The following is a 27,228-nucleotide window of genomic DNA, read 5'->3' as shown; positions in this document are numbered from 1 at the left end:
TGTTTTGTAAACACATGACACACACTTTTGTTAAGGGGTGCAAGAATACTGGTTTATTCTGGCTGCAGAAACAAACAGTGGGTTTTGCTGCACATAAGTAACAAGAAGCACATTTGTTGTCTAATTAAAAGTATATGTGCACATGACTGCTGTATCTGATGGATTGCTTGCAGAGCCTTGTGGCATTTGATCTAGAGGACAAGGTGCCTTTTTAAGCAATATTTCAATCTGAGCTTGACTGTTTACTGTGTTAATGGTTACCTGTGTACTATCATGCATAAGATGTGTTCGTATGATTTTGTTTTGTGATATTTGGGGACTGGGCCTAAACAAAACTACTAGCATGACGGTTATAAGTGTCGTTTATGAAGAATGCACAAAATTTCTATGAAAAAGAAACAGTGCAAAATGTTTGCAGTGTTAAGATGTACGAAAAATTCAACGATTGTGAGGCTTTCGAATGCAAAATTTGAGTGCAGCTGAATACATGTATTGAGGCATCGCCCAGATTGCTGCAGAGCTGTGATGCATAGCACTATATATAGTCCGGCCACACAGTTACCACTTCTCGGCAACTGCAGCTTATGCAATCAGTCTTTACCGGGAAATGCTTGTGGGGAACACTGTGCGCGAAGGCAAGCTTTCTGTTATTTTTTTCTCCTGCATGGCTGTTCCTGCGGATGTGAGCGCCATCTGGTGGTGCTTCAAGATGGCTTCTGGTTTCCTCCTCTGCTTTCCTTCTTGCGCTCTGTTTTTGCTGCCTTTCATCCGCCATTGCTCTCTTAAGTTCGATCTTTCAGTGTTTGCTCAGTTATGCCGACGTAGGAATGGGTGCCCAAGAGCCGCGCCCTAAGATTTCAGAAACAGATAATGAATAATGTAGGCAAATAAACCTAGGTGCCCCCTTTCTACTCTAAGGTTTGGAAGGATAAAGTCTGAAAAATTTGTCGCTGGCTGAATAAACAAACCTGCATGCACGTGGTGGTGTTGCAGCACATGGGACAAGGGAGATGCACTGATGTTAGTGACTTGGTGCGTGTGGCGGAAGGAGCTAAATGAAGTGGAAAATATGATGCCACCTTTGTGAAAGGTGCAGTTAGATGCACACAAAGCAGTGCTTGCCCCATGCAGTCGCAAGCAGCATAGCTAAACAGAGATGGATGGGGTGTGTCACTGGTTGCCTTGGTCATCCCTGAAGTCCGCTGTCCAGGTGTCTACATCTTCAAAGAGGCGGTGAACCACTATCTCCTCCTACAAATGAGCAAAATGTCATGTGAATGCTTAGTGCGAGATCTACTGAATTCTATTGGGGGAATACATAGTTTCATGCAATAATTACTAGAGGGAACTGCAGTGTCTGCAGTAGCAGCAATAGAGGCAGTTCAGCCAGCATGTGAATTATAGGAAATAATGGGTTTGACTAAACTTTGTTCTTTTGGCTTCAAACGGTTCCGCAACTTCGTAAACTCTTAATTTTCAACAAAGTAAATTCAGGACTGCGAAATAATACCCCCCCCCCCCCCCCCCCCCCCCCGCATACAGTATGATTCAAAAAGACTGCGATACGCGAGGAGGGGGTGTTGGTATAATTTTTAAATAAAAAATAAAGCTTGTACCGATGCAAAGACAATGAGAGAATCTGGTGTTCAACAGTAATGTGTGGAGAACCCACACAGTACCCTGTGTCATTGGTGCTGTTTACAGGCCACCCGGTGCTCCAGTCTCGTTCTTGAAATCAATCCAAGACTTTCTGTGTACTAGTATATCCCATAATAATTATAGCCGGCGATTTCAACCTGCCCGGTATAGAATGTGATAAACTATTAAGCTCTACTGACTTTAAAAATAGTGAAGTTTTGTTTGAAATAGCATTCACACATGATCTTGCAGTGTGTCCGTGATGCGACTAGGGTTGGTGCTACATTGGAATCGGTTATTGATATTGTGTTTCGGCATAGTTGATTGTCTGAATGTGATGTTGAAATTAATGATGGTCTTCCCTATCACAAACTTGTTTTGGTTTGTATAAGAAAGGCATCAGCTAAGGTTGGTAATAGACTAACTTTTACCTGGAAAAACTTCTCAGGGCTAATGATGTCAGTATCCTTGATTACTTAGGGATGTCATTGTATTCATTCAATAGGGAGATTGACGTTGATGTGCTCTGGAGCTGCTTTAAAGAAATAGTAAATTATTGCTTGGAAAAGTCCATTCCTTTATAAGTAAAAACAGTTAGGAAACAACCCCTGGATAAATCGAGAAATTATTCATTTAAAGCGGTAAATAAAGCATAAGAGAAGGAAAAAACAGAGCAATCAATCGGAAGTATTTTTCGCTTACGCTTAAGCATAAATGAAAAACTGCGAAGGAAAGATATTTCTCAGAAACACTTGCACAATTCATGAGCGACTCACCTCAGCGCTTTTGGCGCCACATTTCCCCCTCACAGGAGAATGTTCAGTATGTTACCGTTGATGAACGGCTCATCACCGATGAAAACGAATTAGCCCAAAAATTTATTGAATCCTTCCACCCCGTCTTTGATCATCTTGCGGAACTGGCCCCGAGCTTAGTGGTTGTCTATAGTCCAACATGTCTAGTGTTCTTCTGTCCGAGCAAGGAATATTGTCGCTATTATTGGACATCGGCACCAAAAAGTATCCTGGACCGGATGGTATTCTAAATGAATTTTTGAAACGTTATGCAGAATGGTTTTCAAAATATTTGCTAATTATATTCGATGCATCACTGAAACAACAGAAGTTTCCTCCTGACTGACTTATAGCTAGAATTGTACCGGTACACAAAAGCGGTAGTAGGTTCAATATAGAAAATTACAGGCCCATTTCAATTATTTGCACTACTTGCAAGATATTTGAACATATCCTGTCTAAACAAATCTTCACTTACCTGGAAAGCTCAAATCTATTCTTTCCCAATCAACATAGCTTTTGACGTAAATTATCAACTAGCACACAGACTATATGATTTTGCCGAGGTTTTAAATGATTCAGGTCAAGTGGACGCAGTTTGTCTAGACTTATCAAAGGCTTTGATCTTGTGTCACATGCTGAGCTTCTAGTTGAACTTCATCATTTAGGAGTGAATAAAGAACTTACTTATTGGATTAAATCCTATCCTATGAGCAGATCGCAGTATGTTGAGATTAAAGGGGCGAAATCTGCAATTCTAAAGGTTACATCCGGTTGTCCCCAGGGGTCGGTGCTCGGTCCCATTCTATTTGTGTTACATTAATGCTATTGCAGAAGGCATTGACAGCTTGCTCACGGTTTGCCTTTTCGCAAATGACTGCTTAATTTATTCTAAAATATCAAGCCGGAATGACTAAGCCACTTTGAACACAGTGTTGGAAGGAATTCACGAATGGCGCACGAAATGGAAAACGAAAATTAACCTTGATAAAAAAGATTTTGCAAGAATAACAAATAAAATTAAGAATACCCTTTTGTTTGATTATGAGCCTAATGGAAAATGATTAAAGCGAGTTACCCACTTCAAATATCTGTTCTCTGTCAAACAGAGAACAGACATCCCGTGGGGTACCTATGTGTTAAAGATGACGCCCAATATCATATGGTTTTGCTGCGCTCTGCAGCGCATCTATGCCTACCACAGCAGTATGTGCAGCAAAGAACCCTGGCACAAGCCATATGTCTGACAGCGCATTCCTAGGTGCGCAAGTGCTGCAGAATCGGCCCCGCATTCGGAAGTACCACAACACGCACCTAATGTCATCAAGCTGGCGACGCTAGTTTTCAATGCTGCACTATGTTCCAGCGCACATTCAGTGAATATGGCTGAGAAATGAGAAAGTGAAGCCAAGAAACCACAAGTTGAGGAAGACAGGACATCCACCTATAAGGTAAGCGAAGATGAAGACGTCAACTGATGCGTCGTTCTCCTTGGTAGCGCATAAAAAGAAGGGACCTTAGGGAATTCCAGTTGTTTTTCGACCCTCGCAGGGAGGCCGCAACTTCTGGCAAGTGAATCAAAACCTCGCTGCGTCAGAAATTGTTTCCGCAGCAAAGGAAAAGGCACAGTCATTCCGCGTGAATAGAGATGGAAGTTTCTCTGTCAGCGTTACTTCAGTCTCATCTGCAAGACGTCTACTGTCGACGATGAGTGAAGTGGCTGGTTTGGGAGTCAAGCCATTTATTCCTGCATCTTATACCAACATGTTGGCAAGATACGCTATGTCCCGGTTGAATATACAGAAGAACAATTCGTTGACTTCCTGAAGGATTTTGATGTGACATCTGCCCGTCGTCGAGCACGCTAAAGTCGCCTAGAAGACGGAGCGACAGAATCACACCCTCAGAGAACCGTTATTTTCCATTTTCAGAGAAAGCACACCAATTCCACAAAGAGTGCTCTTGGGTTTCACGAGTCGTCGTGTAGAAGAATACCATGGTCCTGCTCCGAGATGCTACAACTGCCAGAGATTTGGGCATTTAGTGAAGAACTGTGCAGTCCACGTCACTACAACATATGCTCGGAAGACCACAATCACTCATAGTACAAGTCTGTGTGTCAGCCAAAGTGTGCCAACTGTGGCGGAAACCACACAACTTCCTACTCCGGGTGCCCTCAGAACAGAGCTCCCTCAAAGTTATATAGACACGAGTTGAAATACGGAAGACCACAGCGCAGCAGCGCCAGATTTCCCTCTAGATAATATAGTGAGAAACTCTATGGGGGTGCTGGAGCACGATGGATGGATGGATGAATGAGGCTCAACCCTTTGGATCGGATGGATGGATGGATGGATGATGGATGATTGAGGCTCAACCCTTTGAATCGGGCGGCGGCGGCGCGCGCCACCTAGCCTTTAATGGTTCTATATGCATGCATACCTATGTATTTACTCCTCTACTTTTGCGTTGATATTATCCACCAATCAGATAGTCTCCGTTTAGTTATTTCTACCTGTTCAAAGTCTATTCTACTTTCACTGTCTTTAAAACCCAAAGCTTTGAATAGTTCCCCGTTAGATTCAACTGCAGGGTGAAGTTGTTTACAAGCAAGTATCAGGTGTTCAGCCGTTTCCTCCTCCTCTCCACATGCCTCGCACACCAAATCTATCTCCTGGTATCTGGCTCGGTACGTTTTAGTCCCCAGTACACCTGTCCTGGCTTCAAACAACAATGAGCTTCCCTTAGAGTTATCGTAAATATTTTCTTTGGCTATTTCTTGCTTAAACGTCCTGTATGTCTCCAATGCCGATTTGGTTTGCATCTCTGTACTCCACATACCCCTCTCTGTCTCCTTAACCTTTTTCTTGACAGATGATTCCTTACTTGTCCCCCCGCTACTGCCCAAGTATTTGCTTGTCAATTTTCTAGTTCGCTTCCTCCACATCGTGTCAACATTCCTCGTGTATAAGTAACTGAAAACCTTCCTAGCCCACCGAATTTCCCCCATTTTTCTCAATCGCTCCTCAAATGCTATCTTGCTACTAGCCTCTCTGCCCTCGAAAGAAGACCATCCCAGATCCCCCTGCACTCCAAGATTTGGTGTCTTGCCATGTGCTCCCAGAGCGAGCCTACCCACACCACGTTGCCTAATTTCCAACTGTTGCCGGGTCTCTGTTCTAATACATAGAACTGCATTGGCAAAAGTCAGGCCTGGTACCATTACCCCCTTCCATATCCCTCGTACTACCTCGTACCTATTGTAGTTCCACAGTGCCCTACTCTTCATAATCGCTGCACTTCTGTTACCTTTAGTCGTTAGATATTTTTCGTACTCTGTCAGATACTCAATGCCATTATTTATCCACACCCCAAGGTACTTGTATTTATCGACTATCTCCAGCGTGGCCTCCTGTATCTTATGCTGGCCGCAAATGTTATCATTAAAAATCATGACTGCTGATTTTTCTTTGCTAAACTTCAAGCCTAATCTGTCTCCTTCTGTACCACATATGTCCATTAATTCCTGCAGATCTTCTGCATTGTCAGCCATTAATACAATATCATCCGCGTACATCAGTCCTGGTAATGACTGTTCAATCAATTTTCCTTGTCTGAAAAATGATAGGTTGAAGCCGACTCCGCTTTGCTGTATTTTGGCCTCTAAACCTTGTAGGTACAGCATAAACATCAGAGGTGACAATGGGCACCCCTGCCTAAGCCCCCGCCGAATCATTACAGGCTCCGAAACCTGCTTTTACCATTGTATAATCACCCGGTTACCTTTATAGATATCTTTTAAGAAATTGGTTACTCCATCTTGCACTCCTAAAGTTTCCAGAATGCCCCACAAGCCCTCTTGAAGTACACTGTCATAGGCTCCCTTGATGTCCAAAAAAGCCAGCCATAGGGATCTGTGTCGGGCGGCGGCGGCGCAGCGCCACCTGTCGCTGCAGCTTGGAGTCATTGCTGGCAAGAGGGAAAATAATGGTGCAACACAGGGCCTCCGGGATTGGCACTCATGGTGGTCGCGGAGGTCATGCATGTACGTACGGAGCTGGCTGATTGCTTGGTGTGGTTTTTTTCCTTACGCGTTTGTGCATTCTTTATGTGCACGGGAAGCGCTGCATTTTCTCTGTGTGTATGTGCGTGCGCATTTGTTTGTTTTCTTCAGTGAAACCTGGCAACCGCCTTTCTGGCTGATGCAACATGAAAGGAATCCCATGAAACCCACCAGGCACAGTGCAGGTGCTCCTTTGGGCTTCTTCGTGTGTTTCGAAGTACTAAAAGCATATGCGTGCTTACCGAACGGAACGAGTAGACGAGTGTTTGTATTCTGCAACCGAAACACTGAACAGACGATCAGGAACACTGCATGATCTGTGGTTTGAAACGGGCAAACTTAGACGCCGTTTTGATAAATTCTAACAGTTTGTAGTGTTTATTTTGGGTGAATTGATCGAAAATTAGGTGTCAGGCCCTCTTTAATGGCCAAACTTTGATGTTCGTGAAGGAGCATAAATTTGTTGGACCGCCAGCAAACATGGGCATCACACATCCGCGCAATGATAAAACCAGACCAATCCTAAAATAAACGTGCCTGCTTCGGCGACTCGCTGGCACAACGTGGGGGGATCAGTCTTTTCACTGTTGCAAGTTCACAACGCACTCATAAAACAAAAAATAGCTTATTCGGCACCTATTCTCCAAGGTTTATCGCAAACTTCTGAGGAATGTCTTCAACGTTTACTGGGAAGGGGGCTGCGAGTGTGTCTTGGGGTTCCGCAGGCTACCTCGAGTTCTCTAGTAATTGCTGAAGCTCGTCACCCACCATTTCCATTCATACGAACGGTTGAAACCATGCTGGCATATTTATCTCATTTTAACCCAACACGAAAAGTATCCATTAAACCTCGCTCTTAGCGAATGAAACAAAAGCAAAATTCTTGTTGTAGTTCAGGAACATAAAGCATTATTACCAAGATTTGAATTATGCATTATGAATGTTAGTTATCCTCCTTGGATGTTAACACGTCCTAAAATAGAATTATCGGTCGACGGGATTCTATCTAAAAGAGACATGTTCATGGTAGCCGTATAGCAACTGACACTTTTCCAAATTTACTCATTATTTATCGCCAGTACATCCACGTGTATACAGACGGTCCGTGTCATAAAAATTTCTCAGCTTCAGCATTTGTCATTCCACATTTGAAGCTAGAGCAAACATTCAAATTATTCCGAGAGACATCTTCCACCGTGGCAGAACTGTTTGCAATCCTGTGTGCTTTGCGTTTCATAACATCAGAAAAGAATTCGCAAAAATTGGCTATCTTTAGCGATTCGCAAGCCGCTCTCACATTACTACAAAGCAAGAAGAAAAATTCTTTGAACATTTTGCTATTGCATGAGACGCTCAAAGAACATACAAAAGCAAGCGCAATGAGTCACGTAACTGCATTTCAGTGGATACCCGGGCACTGCAATATTCCTGGTAATAATGCAGCGGACGCAGCTGCGAACGGGCCCACAATAACGCAGAGACAATCAATCGTCCCCTTTTGGGTAGTGAAGTCCGTCGCTCCTGAAACAGATATCCTGTCGTCTCAGCAAAACTACCTGGTTTGATCAGCAATCTAAGAACTCAGAGTTGTACTTTATAGGCCCATGTATAAACCTATCAATTCCGGGAAATCCAGACAGAACATTTGAAACATTGATGCACCGCTTGCGGCTTGGTACTGCATTTACGAGACACTTCTTATATACATGATAAAACGTGCCTCTAGTCCGCAGTGTTCTTGTGGCCGTCCTGACGAAGGTGTGCATCATCTCCTCCTCGAGTGCACTAAATACGATCCACAAAGAAGGGTACTGCAAGCGAATTTGTTGCGTTTAGACAGAAGACCATTCACTCTAAAAAAGTTGGTCCATCGGCAACTGCGAGCCTTCAGAAAAGAGCACTTCTTGCTTTAATGAAGTTTTTCGAGGACACCAACATTTTGGGAAGATATTAAGTTTCAGTTGATCCTATTAGGCTAAATGAGCGACATAAATGTTGTTCTGGGTTCAAAATTGACTTATGTGGTGATCGTAATATTTACGCAATGTGTAATTGTGTTCTGTGCTTGCAGTGTAATTACATGTGTGTTTTGGCTGTTCAAGATATCTGAGTTTATATATGCGTATGTGTACGGAACTCATGCACAAAACTTTGCGATTCATGTACTGTTGGACTGTAGTTTTTATTCATCTGGTGTTCTATGTGTGTCATATTTTGTGCCATTATTCTCCCTTTTTGCGCGTACTTGTTTCCTTCGCTAAGCGACAAGGAGTAACCGGTGCCGCCATAAAGGCGCCAACCTCCCCTATTATTCATTTCAATAACAAAAAAAAAGTGTCCAACTATGTGAGGGCAGAAACACAGAAAACAGCGCCCGCGCGTACCTGTTGCGTTGCCGGTGAGAAGCGGTGGTATATCTGCGCGGGCAGAACAAGCAGGTGGCCCGCGCCGACCTGCAGGCGGAGCCACCGGTCGGACTTGTCGCGCACGTCCAGGAAGCCGGTGCCACGCTCAAAGTAGCGCACTTCCTGGTCCGGGTGCTTGTGCTCACGCCGGAACATCTCCGTCTGCGTACAGTGATGACGTCATTCGCCGCGCTTGCCGGTTGGTGCTACGGGGGGTGCGGGCAAAGCGAGGGCCAGCACGAAACGGCACACTTGATTTGCAATAAAGATTGCCACTTAGCCCTCGTTTTCATCCCACGAATATCAAGAAATATACTCGAATAACTACGCTTGCTTTATATATATATATATATATATATATATATATATATATATATATATATATATATATATATATCATCATCAGCCTAGTTACGCCCACTGCAGGGCAAAGGCCTCTCCCATACTTCTCCAACTACCCCGGTCATGTACCAATTGTGGCCATGTTGTCCCTGCAAACGTCTTAATGTCATCCGCCCACCTAACTTTCTGCCGCCCCCTACTACGCTTCCCTCCCTTGGAATCCAGTCCGTAACCCTTAATGACCATCGGTTATCTTCCCTCCTCATTACATGTCCGGCCCATGCCCATTTCTTTTTCTTGATTTCAACTAAGATGTCACTTACCCGCGTTTGGTCCCTCACCCAATCTGCTCTTTTCTTATCCCTTAACGTTACACCTATCATTCTTCTTTCCATAGCTCGTTGAGTCGTCCTCAATTTCAGCAGAACCCTTTTCGTAAGCCTCCAGGTTTCTGCCCCGTAGGTGAGTACTGGTAAGACACAGCTGTTATATATATATATAAATTACGCATGTAAGCGATCGGGAGCTTTATGAATGTGTTTTGCGAAAAAAGCAGAATTTATTCCGCTGCCCTGGGGAAATTATCAACATAACCGAGATCAAATCGAGCGAAAGTGAGGAGAGGGGACGCCGGCTCATCTCCTCATTTTCGCTCGATTTGATCTCGGTCATGTTGATAATTTCCCCAGGGCAGCGGAATAAATTCAGCTTTTTCACAAAACACATTCGTAAAGCTGCCGATCGCTTACATGCGTTACATGGCAGGTTACCGTATTCGTTCGAATTTAGGTCGACCTTTTTTTTTTTTTCGAAAGTGTGACCCATTTTCCTGCGGTAAAAGAAATTGTCAGTTCTGCCCGGAGGGCGTAGCACTAACTGCAATAGCAATGTCTAGCTTTGCATATGTACTTCTCGGACGGTGTTCTAAAAAAACGCGGGTACGACTACGCGACAGCACAGGGGGTATAGGCCAAAATTTCTGGCACACTTGAAAGCTTTAGAACGCCGTGTCGGGCCTGTAATGACATCGCACGGGCGTCACTGCGCTGCGATACGAGTATATTTAAAATAAAAGGCGTGCACTCTGAATGTCTTGTTTCGCGAAGTTTGTTTGCAGGCTGTCATTCTCAAAATTCTGAGGAATAATTTAGCCAAGAAAGTAAGGCCCAGTTGGAATGAGAAACTTTGTTGTGATCGAATAGTGTAGCAATAGATCCACGCATATGCCATGGATAAGCATATAGCATGTATATACCTAAGCATATGCGTAGCCCTACCGCGATGCATATAAATGCTATGCATATAATTGATATATCAATAAAATAAGCTATCAACGTGACCCAAAAAATTGACAGTCACTTTAGCATGCACCAAAGAGGGCGAAAGCTTGCGCGCTCAAGAAACAATCATTGAATTAATTAACATTCTCATGCGAATGTGTTGTTCCTTCGCCCTAATTAACACTGAAGGTTGTGGGTTCGAGTGCCTTATTAACTTCGCCTTAACACCATAGGTCGTGGGCTCGACTCCCACCGAAGTTCGTGGGTTTCAGTGGCTGAATTAACTTTGTCTTAACTAACTTTGCTTTTTTGGGGGTGCATGATGGATGGCGCTGCAGCCAGCTTTGGGAGACGACGACGACAAACGCATGAGTGCGTCTCTGCGAGAGGCAAGCTCACGTGACTTTCCGTACCGCACTGCGCGTTTTCAAGGCCTCCTTCTGATCAGGCATTTAAGGCTTTCGCTTTAATAATTTGGACCTACATTCGTGAACAAAGCTAGCAAAAGTACTGAGCTAACGGAGTTTCTTGCCGTTGTGCGCGCCATAAGGCCAGTCTGTAGATTTATCCAGACTGGAGTTAAGAATTACTTGTATTTCCGACGCACTCGGCGACACCGAGGACGACGTCGTTTATAGGGTGCCGAGGACGCCTGAGAAGCGTCCGACGAGGATGCTACTTGTGGCATCGAATAGCGCGATTTACTAGCCGAACTTATGGTAAATAAAGGTGTGTCACGTTTAAAGCTTTTAGTTCTTCTAGGAATAATATATATATATATATATATATATATATATATATATATATATAGATATTCTCGGCGAATTCAATATATCGTGGTCGACCTAAATTCTTGTTAACGGAATTTTTAAAGAACGCCTGCCCAATTTAGCGCAAGACGACTTACTGTGCTGAAATGCTCGAAGATGTATACATTGCTTACACTAAGTATATACGCATAATTGACTAATTAACAAAATGAAGCCAATTATGTGTCATCTAATTACATTACCGCAGATTTTGGAATTAATGATTTGAAGCCAGTGGTTTTAAGACACATCCACTTGGAACGAATTGTGAAACTATAACACCAGTTTCGAGATAAGCGCAGTTAAACTTGCCGTGAAGGTTCACTGTTGTTCCACATAATCTTTAACAACACACCTTTTTATGCATTGAAGCTCAAAAGTTACTGGTACACCAATGCACTTCGTCGCAAGCTTTGCGAACGCATACCTTGAAACTGGTGTCTGTATAAAGGTTCCTTCCAAATGGATATGACTTTAAATGTTGCCGGCTAAAGTTCGCATACTGCAATATTAAGTGCAGAGTAACTAGCTTAAAAGGTAATCAGCAAGCGTTTGTTAATTAGTGATATATTCGCTTTCATCTATTTTTTGCGAATAACGTCTGTCTATGACAGTAATCTAGCTAATAAAGTAGAAGTGTTCTGCATGTAACGGGTGATCTATAAAAATTATGTTAACGATAAAATAAAACACCCCGAATATATATGCTGTTGCTACCAGTCAGTGTGATTTTTTGTATTAAAGCGTCGCGACAATGAAGGGATCCCATTTTTTTATGAGTTAGTGCACTGAAAGCATGGAAACCGTAACGCAAAGATCCAAAAATTTTCTCTAATCAGCATCAAACCGAGGTAAATGAAGCGAGTTTTCTTATTACTAAGCGCCACCAGGAGAAATAGTCTTAATAGGCCAAACACTAACGTTTGCTTTAGAGTTTAGAGCGTATGGGAGCGTTCATAAAGATACGGGGTTACAATTGCCTTCACACAGGCCTTTCGCGGTGCAGATCAAATCTTTTTTTGATCTCTCTTTTACCAAAAAAATATTTCAACTGTATTTAAGTTGAGTGCGAAGCCTGCGCATATACTTACAAGCAACATTTTAGAAACGTTGGCTTGAAATTATCTGCCAATGCCAAGCCCTCGCGTTTTCGTCTTTACCTTTGTCCAGGCATGCAGGGAGATTGTGTAGTGTTGGAATGAGAGTTTGTCGAAGTGGCGAAGCTTTTGTAAGTACCACTGTCTCCATGTGGGCCTCGCGCAGTTCAATAAATCTTGCATCGGCGTCATCTTTCGTCGTTTTCGGATCGGAAAGAAATGTTGCATAGCTTTAGAAATGGCGAACTTAAAAATGTTTTCGGTCGTTATGGGCATTATCAGAGTGCGTTATATGTAGCAGACTCTAGTTGCGATAAACGACAAATCTAAGACTTGTATATAGCGCATACGCATACCGGAATATACTGGATCGCGCGTATAGTACATGCGCATGCGCAGAAGTGCTCGTATGTATACGTACCATGCTCACGTAGTCGTCCTTGTGCGGCGAGAGATGGAGGCGGTCCTCGTAGCGAATTTTCTTCCTCTGCCTGATACGCTCCAGCATGGCGGCGGCGTCCTCGTACGACGAAGTCTGCGCCATATTGTGGGCTTGCGTATGGTATCACGTGGTACACATTGGCGCGCTGCGCCGATATCACACATCTCTCTCTCTCTCTCTCACTCTCTCGAGCGCGCCGTGGAGTGTGGGTGTTTAAACGGCAGGGTATCATGTCCTACGTAACTTGAGCCAAGCATTAAAAGTATGCAAATGCCACGTAGCTGGACAGAACCAAGGTAACGTTGTTTGCCGTCGCTTGAAGATGCTCAGATTGCTTTTATTTTTCATTCTGCCTAATTAGATAACTAGCCTTAATTAAATTATCAACTTCTTGAATACTATAATTCGATGAAAAGTGTCAATGACAAAATTGTAGAGCGACATGAAAAACTCCCGATGCAGCTTTCTATTGCTCGATACGTGCTGCACAGAAGTATTTTTCCCAGCCTGAAAGAAGCCGCGAATGCGCGAAAAGTGCCTCGAGCGGCGAGTCGCGCGGCTCGCAACGCACGCTGCTGGCGCCTAGCGGCTTCGCGCGCTCGCTCCCAGACAACCGCGGAAGCAGACGACACGACGACACGTCATGAGGCACAGCCCAATGAAAGCGGAGCTTTGCCCCGGTCACTCGGCGAACGAGTTGAGGAGATAAAGCATGGCTAGGGAGAAGGGTAAATTGTAATCGTCTGTAGCTCTCTTAAAATGAGACGTTTCACTTAAATCGTGGCGCGAATGTTTTATTGTAGCTGAACCCTACGGCGGCTACAAAATCTATCCAAACCATTTCAGGGTTCCTTTTTCTTATATTTGGCATACCCTATACATTGGCCATAGGGTATGTGCCACTTCACGGCCTTCTTTCGGGTGCCCCACGTAACGTGAGACAAACTTTAAAACAAATGTGTAAATGCCACGAAAAATTGCCGTGCGACTGCCTGCTCGAGGCACTTCGCGTGTATTCGCGGGCTTCATTCATGCTTGGAAAAACACTTTTACGTAGCACGTATTGAGAAACAAAAAGCTGTGTCGGGATTTTTTCATGTTGCTCTACGATTTTTTCATTGACACTTTTCATCTACTCATAATATTTCAAAAGTTGAGTAACTAATTAAGAATAGTTATCTAATTAGGTGGAATGAAAAAAACATAATATGAGCATCTCTAAGCAAAGGCAAACGACATTACGTTGGTTCTGTCCTGCTACGTGGCATTTGTATACTTTTTTAAAGTTAGGCTCAAGTTACGTGAGACACCCTATATACAAGCCGGGTGCTCCGGTTCGTATAGCATACAATGAGTGCTGGTCAACATAGTGCCAGTGCGCGCATGTACCTTTGTTCTGCATAATAAAACAACAGATCACGTTATAAACCATGTACCTATCATGTCGGCTCATAGGCACAATGACACAAGGGACACGCACACAAACACACGCGCGCGCGCGCTTTAGGAATCCAAACCATAGGTGAACAACCCCTTTGAGATACAACTAAAGGACTGCGAACGGTCAAAGATTATAACAGCAGCAGTTCCATTGAAGACAGCATCAAAGGCGAACGGCTTTTATCAAGCCCTGCGATGTATACGCCCACCGTAAGTGGCTTCAAAAAGTAAAGAGAAGCAATTGTCTCTCTCAAGCGGCACGAGCCTTCCGAGAAAAGAAAAAAAAAATAACTCGCCTCCGCCCCCGAGAGCGGGGCATCGGTTCTGCTAGATCGGGACACTACGACAGAAATGCAGCAACAAGAATCACAATGGGCGTGTGGCAATCACCTGACCACGTTCAGAGACCTCACCCAACATTACAGACTCGAAAGACGCACATTCCCGCCATCGCACGATAAGTTAAACTGGAACGAGGCCGTATAACCATACGGCCATACCAACCCTAGCTCGGCCGTCTTACACCACCGTTACCCAGGATTATGCCCAACTGATGTGTGTAAAGCGTGCGGACACAGAGCGACGCTGCGACACATGCTCTGGGAATGTGCCGGCAACAACGGTATACTGAAACCGCTGCCGTTCGCGACGCGTCCATAACCGCGGCCGTTACCAGCGTATAGGAAGCCTCGAGCTCGCTTCTTCCCGACGCCGCTCCAGCTGCGGGGGCCGCCGGAGACCTTCCCCGTCGGCGCCGCCGTCGCTGGGAAGCCGCTCTCAAAAGTTCGGAGTTGGAAGACCAGCTCTGGGCCGTCCGGCAAGCCGAAGATGCCACCCGAGCCCAAGGACTTCGAGCCGCCACCTGAGGCCACCACAACCAAAGCTGCCGGACCATTCTTTTCAAGTTTATTTTCTTCTTCAAGGCACATGCAGGCGATAATCTCTAGACAGCCGGGAGCCAACATGCACGTGACTTCCGTAAGGGGGACATCAACGTTCACAAGAGCACTTAACTCTTTCGACCACCGTTATTTCAAAGCAAGGACATTGTGCGGAATCTTAGAGGTGCAGTCTCTGTCACAAACGCGCATAATCGAGCCCGCTGTGTAATAATCATAATTTAGCATTAAGAGTTCGGTCATGTCAAAGGTATTTAGTATACACAAGGAGGTCACAGTAAAAGAGTGTATCGCGACCTCCTTATGATAGTTAACAACTATGAAATTATGAAGTGAACAATTATGATAGTTAACAACTAAAAGCTCTATTTTTGTTAATCACCATCCTATAAAGCCAACAGACTCTTTGTCTTCATTGTCTGTTGGCTTTATATGATTGTGACATATTAAGACGTGCATTTGTTGATCGTTTTTCTGGGGACTGTATTTCACCCGCTAACAACTTAACTTTATCGCTCAGCGCAACACGCACCTGCATGATTTGGAACTTACTCGAAGGTTTGCCTATTCGCGGATAACTGTAATTTACCAGACAGTAGCTAACCAAGGCGAAATTGCCTTACTCCAGACCGATTTAAATAACGTATTTGTCTGGTGTCAAACATGGAACATGTAATTAAACATTTCAAAATGCAAATCATTGCGCGTATCGCGCACCTCATTAGCGTGTACACACTATCATCTTGATAATACTCTTGAGTCTGTTTCATCTTACAAATATCTCGGTGTGCATATTTGTAGTAACCTATCATGGAACCATCAGTAAAAGGTACATCGCCAAAGCTAACCGTTTACGTGGGTACTTTCGAAGAAATATCTATATGGCAACCCCTCCCCCTCCTCATCCCCTACACCACTTACATTCGTCCGTAACTTGAATACATATTATCTATCTGGGCTTCCGGTGGTACACATTGATAAAGGACCTCGAAAGAGTGCAGAATCATTCCATTCGCTTCATCGTATCCAATTATGGCCGCACAGCCAGTGTTACCATGAAGAAGTCACTGCTTAACCTTTTAGAACCTACCATTCAGCGTAAAATAGCCCGGCTCACTCTTTTTCATAAATTTTGATGACTGATGACTATGCTATGACCAACATGTTTAAGGACGTCTTGTAATGACCAAAATTGATTACAAATGACTAAAAATGCTTACTAGTGAGCAGTAATGACTAACAATGACTGAAATGACTTGTAATGACTACGAAATGACCAATATGTATAATGACAACTTGTAACGACTACAATTCATTAGAAATGACTAAACATGCTTAGTAATGACCAGTAATGACTAATAATGACTGAAATGACTTGTAATGACAATGATATGACCAACATGTCTAACGACGGCTTGTTATGACCGCAACTGATTACACATGACTAAAATGCTTAGTGGTGAGCAGTAATCAGTAAAAGAAAGAAGAAAAAGAGAAGAGGGACACAGAAGGAGGCGAATGACAAGAGGAGGAAGAGTGGGCCTTCGCCGTTCACCCTCTTAAGAGAGATCTTAAGAGACCATGTAACTTTTTAATAACATGCTTAACATTACCTAATTATTTGTACTCGACTTGTCCTTCAGTTTTAGCCTGTTTGTTTGTTTTTCCTTTTAGATCTTGAAATAACTCTGCTTTTTCCTAGTTGAAGTTGTACATCTTTGTCTTAATCTGTCGATTGATCAGGCTCCCTATTCTTATTGTATCAACTGTTTCTTTTTCATTTTGGTCTGTGATATGCCCCTCCCCTCTGTAGTGTGCAAACGCTGAGTTAAATAAATAAATAAATAAATAAATAAATAAATAAATAAATAAATAAATAAATAAATAAATAATGTTATCGTTGATTCTATCTGTTGTTTATGTTCTTGTTAAACCTAGTGTTACGCCACCTATACTTCTACCTGGAAGACGCCGCAAGGACTTGGTTCGAGAACAGAGAGACCGCCCTAGCGAAGTGGGACCTGTTTCGTGAGAACTGCCTGAAGACCTTCACAGATGTCGTACGTAAACAAAGGGCTGAAATTCTAGAAGCTCGAGTACAGCTGCTGTTAGGATTGGGGGCTCAATCCCATCGCTGGTAACCCGATGTCAAGATTGGAGTCCGGCATGAATTAGAAGGTAGCTGGCCCATGCCGTCGTCCAACTTATCCACGCTGAGGACGCTGATGAAGGGAAGGACTGCTTCTCATCGAGAACGAGGAATATGGGTTTATTTACCGTATCTACATGCAGTTCATCTGCCTAGCATGACTGCGAGAGAAAAGTACATCAGTCTAACATGACTGCTTGAGAAAGTGCACTGAGCATCCGCACAACAGCGGTTTATAAACACTCGGTCCTCCCCCGATACCCAGGTGACGGAAACGGCCGTCCAGTCATCGTAAACAAGTCGCCTCTCTGCGGGACGGTTTACACACACACTCACAGACACTTCCTTGCGCGAGGTTCACGGTCCCCAACTGAGGTCAGCCGGACTTCGTAGAACTCGAGGCTTGTATCAGGAAAGGTGCCTTTTATTCCCCGAGCTGACCCCCGCAGCGCGGCCGGTAGCCCATTGTCTTGCGTCTCGAACGGCGCGTAGGAAGAGGCCTCAGTAGACGTTCCCGCGGGCACTACCCCGTTTACGGCAGACCAGGTTGGCGGTGGCGGGCTCAGTAACAATAGTTGGTCCGCCGAACGCGTTTAATCACAATGGCGACGAGGCTAGAGCGTAACGGTGGCGTTCCAAGAAAAGGTTGCCGCCGCTGTCGCAACTGGCTGGCAAAACTTGCATCTCAGCAGGCCGTTCTTAACACTGCCCAACGAGAACATTGCGATTTTCACGAAGGAGATGACTCTTTCTGTTCCGCCCCGTTGACTCCAGCATGACAGAAGTAAAAAATTGTGCGGACCGCACGCAGTGTGGGAATCGACGTTATCTGAAACATTTTGCAGGCACCTGGCTATGCAGCATTGTTTGGGGTTTCGCAAAGCGTTACCAGGTTGAAAAATGTTATTGTAAATTCAGCATTCGTGTGTGTGACGAGAGTACAGTGAACTAGCATTAACGCGAGATTGCGTGTGTGACGACAGCAGCAAGACAACGACGACGGTAAAGACGATTGCATGATTTGCATCTGAACGAGCGGCACGGAGATGCGAGATGGATAAGAAACGCAGAAAACTAAATGCTCGCGGACGGCAGAGCGTACTACTTGGATGACACAAACGGGTGTCTTCACGACGCTACTGTAGCACAAGCTGAGGCCCGTGTCCTTTTATAGCTATTCAGGCGAGTGGTCTGGACACCACTCGCCTAATGCTTAATGCTTAAGCGAATGTTTACAGCATTAAGACCACCAGACCCAGCTCCGGCCAGTCCAAAGGGCTCACGGAAGGGCGGAGGCTCACGGGCTTCCCGTCCGAACGTGGGTGCGGCCCGCGACCCCTACCGACCACTAAACCAAGAGTGGGTGGGGAGGGGTCCCTCAGGACTCAATAAAGTTATTGCCTCCTCCTAGCTCCTCCTCCTCCTCACTATCAAGAAAGGGGTCAGGCAACGAATTGGAATCTTTCCAACGCATGCGTCTGCATGCTTAAACAAATATTCAAGCTATTAGACTGGGAAGCCTTAGGAGGGAGGATCAACGGCGAATATCACGTGAACCTTCGGTTTGCAAATGACATTGTCCTGTTCAGCAACGCTAAGGGGGGGGGGGGGTAGTCAACAAATGATTCAGGACTTGAACCGAGAAAGTGTAAGAGTTGGGTTGACGATTAATATGCAGAAGGCAAAGGTAATCTTCAGTAGCCTGGCAAGAAGACAAGAATTAATGATCCCCAGTCAGCCTCGATAGTATATGCTGGAGTACGTTCATCTAGGTCAATTAAGCGTTCAATCATTGCATTCTACCGGTGCTAACATATGGGGGAGAAAGTTGGAGGTTAACAAAGAAGCTCGATAACAAGCTAGGGATCGCGCGAAGAGCGATGGAACGAAAAATGTTAGACGCGATGTGATGAGACAAGAATAGAGCGATGTGGATCAGAGAGCAAACGGGAAACGCCGATATTCTATAGTTTACACTAAGAGAAAGAAAATGGAGCTGGCCAGGCCATGTAATGCGTAGGGCAGATAACCGGTGAACCATTAGAATTACAGAATGGATGGAAACAACTTTATTTTAAATCCGGCAAAGTTTAACGACCCGGGCTCAGGTCTCCCATGAGGGAACTTCGAGGCCTTGCCTCGTCGCCGCCTCTCGGGCCTGCTGGACAGCCCAATCTTGCGTCTTAAGGTTGGAGCTGCACAGAGCGGCAACCCACATCGACGCAAGAGCCTCCGGAGCTACTGCCATTGTAGCTGATATAACACGACACTCCCACAACATGTGTGAGAGCGTCGCTCTAGTTTCCGGACATAACATGCAAAGAGGACTCGGGTATTGCGCGGGGAAAATGTGCCGCAATCGCACCGGACTGGGGAAGGTTGGTGTCTGCAGTTGTCGCTAGACGACTGCCTGGCGACGTTTCAGTTTAGGATGAGGTGGGGGCAATAACCGCTTGCCTAGCTGGTAGTGCTTGGTGATGTCATTGTATCTGACCGAGCGTTCTCGCGTGTTTTGAACCAGGAGTTCCGAACTCGAAGAGGCGGTCTCCGATTCTGCGCGGTGGGTCAGCTCTCGCGCAGAGCGGTGTGCTATTTCGTTCAAGTCAGGGGGGCCCTCGTCGGTCGGGGTGGCGACGGGCGCTGGGAACCACATGATCGCGGTGCTATCGAAGTGCTGTCGACCAGCTTTCCTTAGGATCTGGAGAGCTTCGGAGGAAATGCGCCCCCGCGCGTAGTTGCGAACTGCGGATTGTGAGTCGCTAAGAACTACCTCGCCGAGGGGGTCGGTAAGCGCAAGCGCAATTGCTACCTCTTCCGCTGTTTCTGGGTATTCCGTTGCGACACTACACGCTTGCGTAAGCCGGGAGTTAACGTATGCGACTACCGCCGTGAACCGATGTTCTCGTGTCTTTTCTGCCGCGTCTACGAAGCGCTTAGTCCTCTTCCCGCCCAAGGAGCGCAGCAATGCCTTGGCACGGGCCTGGCGTCGGCCCCGATTATATTCAGGGTGCATGTTTCGAGGGGTAGGGGCGACGATCAGCGTGTCGCTGAGGTCGGGTAGGATGACCTGTTCCTGACCGTGTTGGACGTGGTAATTAAAGCCGAGTTTCTGCACGATGTACCGGCCCGTGGCTGTCAGGGACATGCGTTCACGTTGCGAGGTTCTTTGCGCATCCATGATTTCCTCAAGCGTGCTGTATACCTCCAGCTGTAGCAGACGAGCAGTGCTCGTGGACTCCGGTAGGCCAAGGGTGATCTTGTAAGTGTTGCGTATAAGGGTATTGGTTGGCGTATAAGGGTATATATCTTTGCGGATATATCTTGCGGAATCATTTTGCGGATATATCTTCTATATTTGACCCGTTGGCTGCTATATGCATGCCAAGAATGCGTGTCTTCGGGACTCGGGGAATACAGGAGCCGTCTTCGTATTGAGGATTATTTCGTCACATTGGCGCGGGCGGTAGAGGAGCAGCTCCGATTTGAGTGGAGATACTCGGAGACCTGTGTCTTAATTGGAGGTAGGTTTCGACTGCAGAGACCGCTGCTTGTAAGGTGCATTCTAACTGATTGTCAGTGCCCTTGTCGACCCACAGGGTAATGTCATCTGCATACAAGGCGTGATGGAGGCCGTCAATCTTGTCGAGGTAGATCGGGAGACCCAGCAACACGAGGTTGAAAAGGAGCGGGGATATGACCGACCCTTGAGGAGTGCCGGTGCTTCCTAGTGCATGTTCGTCGGATGCCATGCTGTCGACCGCGAGGCTGACTGTGCAGCGCGACAGGAAGTCTCTGATGTAGTTGTAGCTTCGCTCGCCCATGTTTAGCTTGTTTATTCGGCTCAGGATAGCTGCATTGTTACGATCGGCCTGCAGTGGTACTGACCTGCAAACATTTCCCGGCCCGCCGCAGCTGTTTCGATCGTCCTGCGGGGGTAGCGATCTTCGAATCCTTCCCGGCCCACTGCGACAAGTCGTTTTGGAGAGCCAACAATGCGCCTCCTTCGGAGAATTGGCGACGTCAGCAAGGCTAGCCACCTTCGGCGGAACGAGTATTGTCACTTGATTCGCTGTCGCCTTCACGTTCTACTTGGAGCAAGAGGACTCCTGGAAAAGGGTGTTTTGCGGGAGCGTTTTCACGGGCCCCAGAATTCGTCACAGTCTGCTGACAGTCGCGGCGGCTACCTGAGGAGTCCACTGTGCAATCAAGAGGCGGCGGCTGGGATCAAGCGTGACAACCCATATCTACGAGGACCCGCTCACCTCGGTGTGTTCTGTGAATCCAAAGTGCAGATGTGAAAGTGTAAACCCTCCCTCTCAAAGGCGGGTTGACTACGCCTCCAGCGATGACTTTGGACGGTCCGATTGGACGGAGGTTGAACGGCAGTTTTCCCTCACCTAGGGATCTAGGGAGGACAGATGGTTTTTAAGCAGCAGTTTTCGGCTGCTCTTCGTGCTCGTGTGCTTCGTGCTGTCTGCTCGTGTGCTGTGTGATTCGTGCTTCGCCCTTCGGGCTCCCTTTGGGAGTCATGCTAGACTGTTGAAATGTATCTCCTGTCGTAATGTAAATTTTGTCATTAAATCCCGTACTCCTAGTTCTCGATGAGAGCAAGTTCCTCCCTACAACCACGTCCCAAGCGTGGGTGTGTTGGACGATGGCATGGGCCAGCTACCACATTTTTACGTGCCCAACTACAACCCGTATAACTGGTTGCCAACGATGGAAAATTCCTCCCTTCAACAACGTCTAAACCTTACAGCATGTGCTACATTGTCAAATGCCTTTTCCAGATCTAGGCCTAGGATGGCCCAGTTGCTGCTAGTTGGGTCATTTATAATCTGGTGGTAGAGCTGGAGCATGACGTCTTGAGTGGAGAGGTGTGACTAGAAGCCCACCATAGTGGGTGAGTAGGCTCCAGTGTCATCGAGGTGGCGGTTGATGCGGGAGAGGAATGCGTGCTCCATCACCTTGCCAACGCAGGATGTGAGGGAAATGGGCCGCAAGTGATCGAGGCTGGACGGCTTGCGTGGCTTTGGTATCAGGACTGCCTTAGAGCGTTTCTATGCCTCTGGGATGCGACCTGCTCGCCAACATTTGTTGACGTATGCCGTAAGAACGGTTATCGAGGCATCATCGATGTTTCGTAGAGTCTTGTTCGTAACCTTGTCGGAACCAGGTGCTGATTTGCCATTAAGGTCGTGGAGAGCTGCGCGGATATCTGACTCATGAAATTCTTCATCGAGTGTCACATTTGTCTCTCCAGTGTAATCGCCGTGTTGAACATCGGGTCGTTGAGGGAAGTACTTGTCTAGCTGACGTGTCGCGAGCTGTTGATCGCTCGTGGTAGTCCGTTTTTTGGGCAAAATCCATTGCAGGTTTGCTCGCTGAGCAGACTTGCTCTGCGTTTCCCCCAAGAGGTGACGAAGGAGATGTCACGTGCTGCCATTGTGGAGCTGCCCATCGACTGCGTTGCAGTTGTCATACCATTGTTGGCGGCTTAAGGTCCGGCAATGTTCTTCTAGCTGGCGATTGATGTGTTCGATTTTCTTACGAAGATTCGGTTGTGCCCTTGCTTCTTCCATCTTGCGCGTAGTGATGTCTTGGCTTCCCAGAGGTGGGCTAGTCGGCTGTCAATGTTGTCAACCTGGACTTCGGTTGTGACTGTCTGTGTCGTCTTGTCCATGTCGTCATTGAGCGTCTCCATCAATGCCTCGATGTCACCTCACCTCACTGTTCGACTCGCTGCTTTCGGAACTTGTCCCAGTCCGTCCATTTTAATAGCTTAGGAGGAGGGGTGTACCTGCCTGAGGAATTCGTGTTTCTATGATCATGTGGTCACTACCGAGATCTTCAAAGGTATTGCACCGCGTTGCTTGAGGGATGTTTCGGACCGCCGTTAAGTCCGGTGTAGTGTCCCGTGCCGTTGATGTGCCCGTGCGAGTAGGCGCCGTGGGATCGGTAATAAGAGTTAATTCGGCATCATGCAGGTCCTGCCACAGACGTCGAGCTTTGGCTGTAGTGTAGCGATAGCCCCAGGCTTCGTTCGGGGCGTCAAAGTCTCCTCCCACCAGAAACGGGCTTGCGCCCGCCAAGGCAAACGCCCCTCGCAATAGAGAGAGGAAACGACCCCGCGAGTGAGCCGAATTACTATATGCGTTGAGGAGAAATACACTGTGTTTGCGTGTCCTATTGGGAAGGAGCTCTACAACCATGTGTTCCGCATGTATGCCGCGTACGCTGTGTTCTTGCACTACTATCCCTTTCCGAATTAAATGGGTGCCAAGGGAAGGTAAGCGCAGTCGAGGACGGCAGTAAGTTAGGCAGGGTGATGAAATGAGGAAATTTGCAGGCGCAAGTTGGAATCAGCGCAACTCAGGCATAATTGGAAATCGCTGGAATAGGCCTTCGTCCTGCCAGTGGGCATAAATATAGGCTGATGATGATGGTGCCTTGCGGTCTCACCGGCTACAACCTGCAAATATAAATTTTGGAGTTATATACGGGCCAAAACTACGGTGTGATTATGAGGCACGCCGTAGTGGGGGACTGCAGATTAATTTCCACCAGCTGAGGTTCTTTAACGTGCACCCTATGCACGATACACGGGCGTTTTTGCATTTCGTCCCGATCGAAATGCTGCCGCCACTGCCGGGATTTGATCCCGCTCCCTCGGGCTTAGCAGCGTAATGCCATAGCCACTACGCCGCAACGACGGGTGGTGATTGGTAAATTTCAATATGCCGTAAGGTAATTAGTTAAAAACTTAATAATGACTTTGTTAATTAGGACGTTATGAAGTTTGATTTCTCACGCAAGTAATGTCCGCCTCTTCGACTAGACCAGATCAAGAACTATCACTTTGCCACCTGTCATAGACGATTTATAAATATACCTAAAGTCTTTGCAGAAACACCTAATATAGTGCAAGCCGATGCGGCACGGAGCAGCAGGTGATGCACGTAAGCGCGAACGTTAGCTCCAGCACCAGCACGCCGTCGACGTCATGCCGTTGTCATCATTCCGTCGTCGTCATTTTATCGCCTTCATGCCAATGCGATTATTCCTTCGATGCCATGTCGTCGTCCTCTTTCCGCTGTTTTCACTCTCTTATGGTCACTGTGTTGCCATGTCGTCAGCACACCGCCACCGTCGAGCCATCGTCATCAAACCGCCGTCATTATTTCATCGTCATCATTTCGCGATCTTCATGCCATCGTTGTCACACAGTCGCTGTCATGCAGTCGTGATCGTTCCATCGTTGTCATTGCAGCTTTGTCATAGCATTGTCATCATGCTATCGTCTTCACGCCTTCGTCGTCATAGCATTGTCATCATGCTATCGTCTTCACGCCTTCGTCGTCATATCATTGTCATCACTTTAACACCGTCATCCCTCGTCATCGTCGTGATTTTGTCGTCGTCATGTCGTCGTCGCCATACTGTCATCGCCATGCCGTCGTTGCCGTAACTTAGTCATCATTCTATTCTCGTCATCCCATTTAGCCACCTCATTGTTTTAATTTTGTCGGCGTCATAATATCATTATCATGCCAGCATCATCATTCCGTTGTCGACCCGCAGTCATCGTGTTACCATCATCATCATTCAAGCGTTGTCAGCCATTAGTCGTCATGCCGTCGCGTGATTCTGTCGTCAACAGTCGTCAGTATGCGGTCGTTCTGTAGTCGTCATTTTCTCGCAGTGATTCCAATGGCGTCATGCCGTCGTCGTCATTGCGTCGCCATCATACTGTCATCGCAATGCCGTGGTCGTTTCATCGTCGTCAAGCGTGGGAACACTTCCCAGCGTTTGCACGCACTGGCGCGGCACGCATCTCGGATGCCACGCGCGGACTTCTCGGCAGCACCGCTAGATGGCGCAGCATGTCTAGACGGAAGTGAGAGAGAGGATCCCAGCTGCAGTGACACGCCCCATGCATGACGCGTTTCTCAGCGTTCGCACGCAATGGCGCACCATGCCGCGTGCCGATAAGGAAGCGGAAGAGAGGAGCCCCGGCTGCAGTACACGACTCGTACGCCCCGGCGCGACACCGGTGCTATCTCGGAGGCTACGCAAAGGGCTTCGCGGCGGCGTCACTAGATGGAGCAATGTCTCCAAAGGGAAGCGCGAGAGCGAAATCCCTCTGCAATACACACTTCATACATGACGCGTTTCGGCGTTGGCAATAAGTTATGTCGCTACATCGCTTCAATGCTAATCGCATCGCCGTCGACAGTTATCGTGAGATAGGTTCTGTTAATTTCTTTTAATTTGTTCGCCTACGCCCTTGATGCTACCCTGGATCCGTCATTGCATCGTACGGTGTTGAGTTCCAGCTAGCGTGGAGACTGACGTTCATAAGAAGTCGACGCTGATTGATGTTTTCGTTCATCCCGTCTACTGCTTGCGAACGTTTTCGCTCGCCCCTCGATGCAGTATGTAAACCAGGTCGTACATGGTGCCCGAGGTGCTCACGGGTTCTTCGAAAGCGTCGAGGAATGCGCCAGAGGCAGCGATCATTTGGACGCGCTACACAACGTGCGCGCGGGACTGCAGTTGCATCGTTGCTCTCTCTGCTTTTCCGCTCTCTTTTTTTATTCGCCCTCTGCCGGTTCCCCTTTCAGCCAAGAGGAAATGATGAAGCTTGTTTAGGCCCAGGACCAGACCCCTCAAATTCTGGCAGGCAAGAGGGCCCGCGAGAGGGCAGTCAGGTTTGACTTGATGATCCGCGAGTGGGCCTAGCCAGGTGACGTCGAGTTTACTCGCGTCTATTGTCTCACTCACTCACTCACTCACTCACTCACTCACTCACTCACTCACTCACTCACTCACTCACTCACTCACTCACTCACTCACTCACTCACTCACTCGCTCACTCACTCACTCACTCACTCACTCACTCACTCACTCACTCACTCACTCACTCACTCACTCACTCACTCACTCATTTTACCCAAATAATACATAAGGTAGACGAATGACGACACATCCACGTAGTTACCGCCCATTGTTACGGCTCAATTTCGTTGCAGTTAAGACATACACTGTAGTGTTATAAACCATATAACTGAATATTTACAAAAAGAGCCTCTGGCAACCTCACTTTTTTTTTTCATAGCATGCTGTACAGACCGATCAACAAAAACAAAAGCCAGCCGCGGAAAAAGAGAAGACAGCAGGTTTGCGGCCAACCACAAGTAAAAAAAATAATAATAAAAAGAAGAAGAAAGAAGACGCTATTTTGCCGCGTATTACAGAGAAATGATAAATATATGTGCTTGAGGCATGATATGTATTTATTTGATTTGAAGACATAGAGAGGGACTTCTCGTACATGAAACAATACGTTTCTTTTTTTCTCACATTGTTCAGTGATATGGGACATACATTATTTAGGAGCTAAAGGAAAAATATAAAGGAAAGTTGCTCCTTATGGGACAGGCGAACCGAAGTTTCTGGGCGCTCTGCTGCCTAGGCGTTTGCAAAACTGTCTATATAGCAGTACGTTCATTTCGACGCTAGTCGCCTTCTGTTTTTACAACTGAATGAGAGTTCGTCTTAAGGGAAATCTTTATAAGTGACTACCTTATATATAAACAAGTGCAGAGTATACCTCATAGAACTCCGCGCCTTCCCCGATGATTTGCTGGATCCTTTGGACGTCCAGCACCTTTTCCGGCTCGTTCACGTACCAGGCGGTCAGCTTGTTTTCAGGCTTGGGGACCATGGCTCAGGGCAGCTAACCGCTCTCGATTTAGGCGACGGACGGGGCAATAGCAAGCGGGCGTCTCCGATGCGTGAGCGAAACGTGCTGCTCCGATACCTCGATGAACGTATACTGACACGGCGGCACAGCTTTTGCGTAGTAGT

General features: G+C 46.5%; 1 protein-coding gene across 2 annotated transcripts; it reads right to left on the bottom strand.

Moving 5' to 3' along the window:
* Positions 1-25: 25 nt before the first annotated feature.
* Positions 26-27,228, bottom strand: LOC126542548 (acireductone dioxygenase-like). 2 transcript variants are annotated; one of them, XM_055077325.2, is made up of 5 exons: positions 26,972-27,228; positions 14,984-15,172; positions 12,850-12,963; positions 8,880-9,062; positions 26-1,251 (listed from the first exon to the last, which is right to left on the bottom strand). In XM_055077325.2, the coding sequence occupies exons 1-5, from the start codon at positions 27,083-27,085 to the stop codon at positions 1,171-1,173; spliced, it is 681 nt and encodes a 226-aa protein (XP_054933300.1). In that variant the 5' UTR covers positions 27,086-27,228; the 3' UTR covers positions 26-1,170. The 2 variants fall into 2 exon arrangements, with proteins under 2 accessions (XP_054933300.1, XP_050045631.1); XM_050189674.3 differs by lacking the exon at positions 14,984-15,172 and having other exon boundaries at positions 26,972-27,217.

The sequence above is a fragment of the Dermacentor andersoni genome, chromosome 2 (genome assembly GCF_023375885.2).
Source record: "Dermacentor andersoni chromosome 2, qqDerAnde1_hic_scaffold, whole genome shotgun sequence".
In the NCBI taxonomy this organism is placed as follows: domain Eukaryota; kingdom Metazoa; phylum Arthropoda; class Arachnida; order Ixodida; family Ixodidae; genus Dermacentor; species Dermacentor andersoni.
This window is presented reverse-complemented; position numbering and strand designations above follow the sequence as displayed.